The sequence below is a fragment of the Pyrus communis genome, chromosome 8 (genome assembly GCF_963583255.1).
Source record: "Pyrus communis chromosome 8, drPyrComm1.1, whole genome shotgun sequence".
NCBI lineage: Eukaryota > Viridiplantae > Streptophyta > Magnoliopsida > Rosales > Rosaceae > Pyrus > Pyrus communis.
The window spans coordinates 13599600-13608717 of NC_084810.1; the positions used below are offsets into that span (position 1 = coordinate 13599600).

Here is a 9118-nt window from a genome sequence, read left to right on the forward strand (position 1 = left end):
GAAGATCCCCATTTTTTTAAAATAATTTTCCGATGCTCCACGTGCCGTCACGCGCTTGCGAGTGCACTGACCTATGCGCCCCCCACGCGCGGCCATGTGCCTGGCACATTGATGGCGTCAGTTAATGCCATCAGGAATATTCCGTTAAACTCTAACAGATTCCGTTAAAACTGACTGACGGCGTCAGCATATTTCGTCCAAAACTGACGGAATATATTGTCGTCTTCTCCGGCGAAACGCCGGTTACCGGAAATCTGGAAAAACTTTAAACCTTTCGTTCTTACTCGTTTCTTCACCAATTTCTATGAAATTTGCACCAATGGAAAGCTGGAGATGAGTAGAACAATGTTATACCTATTTGAAACCTCAAAGATCATGAGATGTCGCCGGAGAAATTCAAGAAAAATCGTCCAAACTTGCAACTCACGATCCCGACGTCCAAATCCACCTAACGAACCACCCCAAGCTTCCTAAGGACCTCACTAAGCTTCCTATAAGCTTTAAATTCCCTGAAAAACAACATTTCACGTGTGCAGGAACAATGACCAAATCGGAGATTCCTGGTTTGAGGTGAAATCGAAGGATTCCTTACCTGAAATTGGTATGGTTGGACTCGTATGGTCCTCACGAACACAAAGGTACAATTTTCCACCTCAATCTGCAACGTTTTCAAGGGTTTTGGGTCTCGTCAGTACAAATGGAGAAGAAGAGAGAGAGAGAGAGTTTGAGATAGAGAGGGATACACAGGGAAGGAGATGAGGATGAAATTGTGTGGTCTAGATGCAACCAACAAAGCCACAAAACAATCACCTAAAATGACAAATAACCACTAGGGCAAAATCGTCATTTCACACCTACGGTACAATTAATTCTGGACGGGCTGTCACAGTACCCAGGTATACACACACACACACACACACACAAAATATATTGGAGAGTATAATTCATCTTTAATATTTTTAATCCCATAAATTATGGGTTTTATTTAAAATCTCATTATATAAATAACTACAAATTTCATTTTTAATTTAAAAATATAATAACTTACATAGAAAGACATTATTACATTAGTGTCAAGGACTTCGATCAAAAACTAAAAATCACAAATGTGGCAACCCGTCCTTAATTTTACGTTTTTATTTATTTTAATCAAGGGAATTGACGAAAATGCCCTAGAGGCAAGGACTTTGACTTCCGTTAACCATCATTTAGAGAAACGTATGACTTATTCTTTTAGCATATTTAAGTAGTACTCGATGGTACGAACACATAGGTGAAAGCTATTTGTGAGTCCGGATTATAACGGTATAGTTACGAACGTTTGAAGTTGGTTATTTAAAGTTAGTTAATTGGTTAAGGAGGACCAATTAGATAAAAGGTAGAAAAAGCACAGCAGTCCCATCAGAAATCAGAAAAACAAAAAAAAAAACTCCCAGCTTTCCCGCCACCGCGACCACCTAACTTCCAAGGCCGACTCCGGCCAACTCCAGTGGAATTTCTCGAAGCCACCACTGCCATCTTGAAGCTCTCATTCCCCTCTACAAAATCCACCAAGAACCACGTTGATTAACCTCTGTATTTGACGGTTTAAGGCCACGGAAGTTGACGACTCTCACGATGCTCCGGTTACCCTTTTTTATTTTTCCGGCAAAACGGCAAAGTGATGGTCGATGCCACCACTTGGACTTTGTAGCCGATCATTCCAGGAGCAAAACCCAACCAACCTTGACCACGTCGGACCATTGTAGATGACGAATTGACATTGGGAAGCTTTAGGCACCCGCCGGCTTCGTGGGCAAAATTGACCATCTTTCGTCCACTTTTGGACTTCATGGCAGGTATAAAAGTTGTTCCTCTCTTTGAGATCTTCATTTATGTGAAATTTGAGAATTTTTAGAAATAGTTGAATTTTCCTGCGAACTATGGCGGCCGGCCACCACGCGCAGCGGCGCGTGTGGCGGCACGTGGGCCGAGAATCCAACTGGCCTTCCTAAGCTAATATTGAAGCCTTGATTCCACAATTGACATCCGTTTAGTGAAATTATGATGTTTAATATAGTTTCATAGTTGGCCATTAAGAGGTCTTTGCATGAATTGACGATCCGACTGTTGGATCGTCACCAAATTTTAATACATTATGGTATGTAATATTTAAGGATATTAGAAACTTACGGATTAGAAATATGATGTACGGATCTTCCCAAATTGGATTTGTAAGTTCTTAAAATAAAATGTTAACCGCCACTTAAATTGGCAATTGGCGGAGATACAATTGTTGAATCGTAATGAAACCTTAGTATTATGTTCTAGAAGTTTAATGTGTATCTTTAGAAGTTTCGGATTGAAAATCTGAGATGCAGATCTTCCGGATTGAGTTACGTAGGGTTGTGGACCCTACATTTAATCTTTGACCGAAGGTTGACTTTTGGTCAATGGATCTCGAATCATTCTAGAACGTCCTTGGGACTTGTGGCGCGGACCTAAGGTGAGTGGGTCTTTTCCCTTCTATCGTATGTGTGTGTGTGTGTGTGTGTGTGTATATAAGATTGACATCTCCACAAACGTTTATAAATTGAATATTTTATATAATTTCTGTGAATGCTTTGGAGGACTAGTACAAACTACGAATGGCTTGATCCCTGTTTAGGGTACGTAGGCAGTCTAATGAGACGTTAGATGTGGCCATATAATAAATGAGACTAAATAATTGAGACAATAACCTTGTTTGGGGAATTGAGTAATGTAAGGGACATTGGTGGAAAATGTCAGATTTAACCTTATGATTTGGTCGTTAAATGTTGGTCATAAATCAATGTGTGAAGAATCAAGAAATTAAAGTAAGGAAACGTAAGTAATGATAGTTAATTAAACTAGTGTCTAGTTCGGCTTATCACTGATAATTATTCCCGAAAATAAATAGTTTGGAAGTGGCACGTTATACATTCTGCATTTCGCGCTATGTTGTGTAGATATATATATATATATATATATATATATATATATATATATATATTTGGAACACTATGTTATGGTTGAGTATTAGATTGCATCATGGTATATCCATATGTATATTATCTGCACATAATTATTGTGAATGCTTTGAAGTGCAAAGGTGAACGCATGACACACAGGTAAGTTCAGGTGAGTTTATGGTATTAGTTGAAATGATGGAGTTATGGCATGACTACATTTATGTTTTAGGCAACTCCGACATTGTCATACAGGTTGCAATAATAGGCAACTCCGACCTTATCGTACAAGTTGCCTATGAGTCATACATGTTATATTAGATGCAGTTAGAGCTCATAAACCTACACCCCAATGTTAGTGCTCCCGTCCGTGGCCAGGGCATAGTCCTTCACATGATATTCACCTCCCGCACCTTACGCTCACCTTAGATCCAAGGTAGGTGCACACTTCTCTCGTACAGACCACAATAGGTGGTTCCAACTCGTAGGTGACCTGCGATTATTCGCACAGTCTTCACACGATCGTAGAACTTAAGTGTATTTATTTACACCCAGTCCTGTCATACAAACCACTTTAGGTGGTTCCGACTCATGTGCAAGTATACTTATTGAGCTATTGGCTAGTATGTTATTGAGCTATTGGCTAGCATGTTGATGAGCTATTGGCTAGCATGTTATTGAGCTATTGGCTAGCATGTTGCTGAACTATTGGCTAGCATGTTATTGAGCTATTGGTTAGCATGTTGATGAGCTATTGGTTAGCATGTTGATGAGCCATTGGCTAGCATGTTATTGAGTTATTAGCTAGCATGTTGATGAGCTATTGGCTAGCATGTTGATGAGCTATTGGTTCAGCCGTACAGGCCATAATAGATGGATTCGGCTGACATACCATTTCATATTGATTTATTTCACCTGGATTACTTATTCTTGTTGAGATATTTGACACAATATAGTTGTGAGACTGTTATTTTGGTTATGATTTTGAGTTATAGTCACGCATGTTATTTTCTAGGAAATTATACAGGTATTATGGCGAGGGGTTACTGCCTTTGGTAATTGAAATTGATTTGAAAAGTTTTGTTTTGCTCACTCAAATTTTCTATTTTGCACCCTTCCAGGTTCTAGTAGCAGAGTTCCGTATCGACAAGGATTCGTGGCACTTTTCAGTACAGATGTCTTCTTATGATGGTATAATAATTATCTTACCTTACTGTACTATACCTATGCTCTGTATCACCCGTGAAATGGGTCTAGACCCGCTCATTGCGCACTTGTGTACTTAAGCACTTTTAGGTTTTAATTTATTCACATTTTATACACTATCGCACTTTATGGCTTCATCACCTTCCAGGTGTCGGCTAACACAGCTCGATTCGGGGTCCTAGTGGACATTTCGGATCGAGGTATATCAACAAAGGTTTCAGTCAAAGAACATTTGTAGTTAGGGACCGCATCCAAAGTGTCTCTATAATTTATCTACAGTATGTAATTAAAATAACTACTGGTTGACGGTAAGATAATCACAAATAAAAAGGAATATTATTACTAATTAAAGAAAAAAAAATACTATTAAACAGTGGTAACAGTGGTGACCACTATCTTCTTAGTCATTGTGGATTTCACCCCCCTACCCTCCTTTTTTTTTTTTGTCTCTCATTTGTCTCCTCTTTTTTTTTTTGTTTGTCTCTCATTTGTCTCCTCCTTTCCAATTTCCATTTGAATGAATCATTGGAGTTTATGATTACTGTACGGAGTAGGATTTTCTCCCCTCCTATTTACCTCCCATCCTCTTACATTTTGATTTTTGTCTTTTTATGTCTTTAAAAAAGATCAATATAACATGTTGACACAGCTTAACTGTAACTATTGAAATAAGAGAGGAAGGAATGAGAGAGAGATTAGGAGGGGATAAAATCCTCTTCCTTACGGTATTCTTGTTTCCTTTTTGTTTTGTGTTTGTTAGTGGAAGTGGTTTGTGTACAAATGGGATCAGTGGCGGAGCCAAGAATTTAAGACAATGGGGTCAAAGAGTTGGCACCATGATCATCATTATAACACAAAACAAGTAAAGCAAAGGAAAATAATCAACAACAGAGTTGATTGATTAGAAGTTGGGCATACCAAGCATACAGAGCCTCCAAAATGCTATAAGATGCCCAGTCTCTACTCCCAAAAGAAAGAACGAAGCTACCTGTAACTCAGAAAGGTTGAGCTTCCATTACTAATCACGCAAAGCAAGCAATTCCGAATTCAAACACTGCCTTAATGTTTTGTTTGTCATTATCTTAAGGGTCATGGATGGCTGTCCTGAATTCAGCCGAAATAAAAGAATGAGCATTGGATACAACTGAAGCCCCCTGAAACAAAGAAAAGAGTGGCTAAAAGGGAAACAACAAGTACCTTTGACAAATTGAATCGGAGACAAATGAAGTACCCAAAAACAAAAGTCCGATTTGGGAAATCTTGAGAAAATGCTAAAATGATTGAATTGGTTAAGATATATGTTTTTTTTATAGGCTAAAATTAAAATAGGGAAAATGTGGGAAAAGTGAATGAGAGTAGCAGTAGACTAATAGTCACCTAAAGTTGATTCCTTTGGCAAAGCAAGAGGAAAGGAAGAAGAGCGACCCCAAACCAAACCAAACTAAACCAAAGGCATGACCTTGCAACATCTCTCCACATAATCAGATCAGTCATGAGCTGCCTAATTCGATCAAGTTTACCCCAATACTCATTATCGACTAGAAAACCAAACAGCGAAAACACAAGAACCTGAGAAACATGTAAAGACCAAAGAATGAAAAAAGAAAAGGGGGCTTACTTGATGATGAACTTGGGGATGGGAAATTGAGAACCAAGTCCAACTTTTCATTCTTCAACCGCTTTTTTCTTGGCTTCACAACCTTCTCCACCAAGCCTAAGACTTTCTCTTCTCACATTTCATTCTCTGACTGCTCCGCGGCCTCTGGTTCCTTGGCGAGGCACCAGTAGGCCCATCTACGAGCCTCTACTTTTGCACTCACTGCAAACCTCATCACTTTGCTCGTCCTACCCCTTTTTCACTTAGATTCTCCCCTCCCCAAATTTAAAAACCCAAACAAATAAATAATGAAATTTCAGACAAGGGAAGCTTACCAAAGGAAGGACGCCGAGCCAGGAAAACGTGACCTGGAGAACAAGAGAGATCGTTGGGAAGATGGATGCCTTCTTTCAGATCTGGTGTGGATTGGGTTATGGGAAAAGTGGCGAGACTGATAGCGTGAGAATGAGGAGGGCAGGATTGGAAAATTGAAAGGGATAAAGGGGTCAAATTCTGTTTTTAAAGGAAGTTATAAATCTATTGGGGTCAAGAGAGCCCAATGCCCCCGCATTGGCACCGCTAGTGGATGGGATTAAATTCGCATATTGATGGGAATGGGACCATTTTCGAATGCAAGGATAAGAGTTTTAGGATTGTATTTTTGAACGGGAAAATATGTTAGGTGAAGTTGCCGGGGTCCCACATACCTCAATCATCTCCACGTTCTTATACACACACACACACACACACACATATATATGTATGTGTGTGTGTGTATATATATATTTATATTGTTATAAATAGGCCAAAGTTAGAGAGATAACCTTTGCTAAAGACAGGAGCGAAGCAGATGCAAAATATCACATTGTTTTGTTTCGTAACTATAACACAAAAGGATTGCAGATAAAAAAAGGAATGGAGGGATACTGATATTATTGCTTTTAGTTATTTTCGCTTTCAGTTGTTGTGTATTGATCACACACAGAATGCTCTATTTATAGAGCCACACCCGTGAAGGTTTACAGAAAATGAAAAAGAAAATAACTGAAAGTAATAAGATCAGTATCCCTCCATTCCTCTTTTTATTTGCAATCCTTTTGTGTTATAGTTATGAAACAAAATAGTGTGATATTTTGCACCCTCTTCGCTCTTGTCCTTAGCAAATGTTTTCTCTCTAACTTTTGCCTATTTATAACACGTTATCAGCATGACTTTCTAACCTTAACTAGTTCTCATCTCCCTTCGCCAAAAAATGCTTCCTCCAAGGATTTTCCTGTTCTTCTTCATCCTCTGCCTCACCTACCTGATGTACCCTTGCGAAGAACTGCTACCACCATGCTTTCTTCTAGTTCTCAATATAACAATTACTTATATCTTTGATTTCTTGTTTGGTGTAGCTCTTGATTACTAACCCATTGTTTATTTATGTTAATTTTACTGCGATCGAAGATGGTGAGGTATCACCGCTCATCTTGAACTGCAGATTTAATTTTACTGCATTTTTAGGTGATGTGGTATAATCACACACCCTGCTCCGCATATTTAAATTTCCTGTTGCTTGAGTGGTGCGGTACAATCGCCCATCTTATGCTATATTGTTTCAATGAGAGTGGTGCGGTATAATCGCCCTCCTCATTAATCATGTAAGTCTCGAGCCTGAAGTTTCGAGTGCTCATCATTTTGGCCAGAAAATCAAAGTGAAAAATTTGTAATAACCAAAAGTTCTAACACTACATTCCTCTAGAATACATATTATTGCAAGTTCTTATACATTTCATTTTTCTTTCAGAAAAGAAAAGAAAATGGCGAACTTGGCAAATCTTGATTTTGTTGCCCTGGATATTCCTAAGAAGAACTACCTTACCTGGGTAGTGGATGCCAAGATCCATCTGGAGGTAGGGAATCTTGGAGAAACCATTAAGGCGGAGAACAGTGCGTTCTCTCATGATTGGGTGAAGGTCATGATCTTTATTCGTCACCACATTGATGAATGACTGAATAGCGAGTACCTAACGATTGAAGATCCATTAGCTCTCTGGAAAGCACTGAGAAATAGATACAATCACCAGAAAACGGTGATTCTTCCAATGGCTCGTTATGAGTAGACACACCTAAGGATCCAGGATTTCAAGTCGGTGGCTGAGTACAATTCTACAATGTTCAGAATTAGCTCCCAGATGAAGCTCTGTGGGAAAACCTTCACTAAAGAAGATATGCTAGAAAAGACTTTCAGCACCTTTGATGCCTCCAAAGTGCTCCTGCAGCAGTATAAAGAAAGGGGCTTTATTGAGTACAACCAACTGATATCTGTGGTCCTTGTGACTGAACAAAACAGTGAGCTTTTGATGAAGAATCATCAGTCCCGACTTACTGGATCGACACCATTCCCAGAAATGAATGATTTTTCCCTTAAAGTGACTATCACATCCTCTCATGGCAATAATTACAAAAGAGGACGTGGCAACAAACGAGGCCGGTGGAACGGGAAAGGCAAGAATCATGGTGTCAAGTTTCACAACCAGGTTCCAAAGCATAATTCAGGCCCGAGCTTCAAGAATACATAGCGCCACAAAGACAATGCTCATATGAATAACATTCCTAGAAATCTTGAAGGAGTTTGCCATAGGTGTGGTGGCAATGGACATTGGGCACGTACCTGTCGTACCCCAAAACATCTGATGGACCTGTATCAAGCCTCCCTCAAGGAGAAGGGTGTCAAAACCAATTTCCTCAACCAGGCTAAACCAATGGATATACCTGATCTAATGTTCGATTTATTAGGGCAATTGAACACAACCCACCTTGATGTCTCAGACTTCATTGTGGAAAGAAAGAATGAAGTGTATCGGTCCGATTGAATTCTATTTGATGTACTCTTATTATCTGAATTTGTAGTTTAAAGCTCACATTTCAATTCAACAAAAATGGCATTTCAATTTCCTTTTAGTATGAATAAACTATTTTTAACTGTGATTCCCTTACTCAAAAAGCATGGATAAAAACTGTGGTTATTCTCTGGCGGAGATATTTGTCTTGCATATAGTGTAACCACGTATACAAGACTTTGAGATCGAAAATATTTCTCAAGCTTGATGCTTACAAAGTAAAGGTAACAACAATATCAGGCCAATCAGATGTAATTGAAGGCTCAAGAAAAGCCTAGATCATATTACCAAATGGAACAATATTGTCTATACAAAATGTGTTGTACGTTACTTGTTCTACTCAAAATTTGTTGAGTTTTAAAGACATACGTTTAAATGGATACCATATTGAAATGAAAAGTGTAGAGAATGTGGAATATCTATGCATTACCTACAATGATACCCAGAAGCGTACATTGAAG

General features: G+C 38.9%; 1 protein-coding gene across 1 annotated transcript; it reads left to right on the plus strand.

Moving 5' to 3' along the window:
- The first annotated feature begins 7574 nt into the window (after window positions 1-7574).
- On the plus strand, window positions 7575-8336 carry LOC137742987 (uncharacterized). Its single transcript, XM_068482913.1, has 2 exons — window positions 7575-7730; window positions 7878-8336. Exons 1-2 carry the CDS (start codon window positions 7575-7577, stop codon window positions 8334-8336), a joined length of 615 nt encoding a protein of 204 aa, XP_068339014.1.
- Window positions 8337-9118: the final 782 nt, after the last annotated feature.

Bases quoted from the DNA above. Each gene is read 5' to 3' on its own strand.
- LOC137742987 (XM_068482913.1), top strand. From the start codon at position 7,575: ATGGCGAACTTGGCAAATCTTGATTTTGTTGCCCTGGATATTCCTAAG. The intron at 7,731-7,877 runs GTCATGATCTTT...CGTTATGAGTAG, and splicing joins TCTCTCATGATTGGGTGAAG to ACACACCTAAGGATCCAGGA.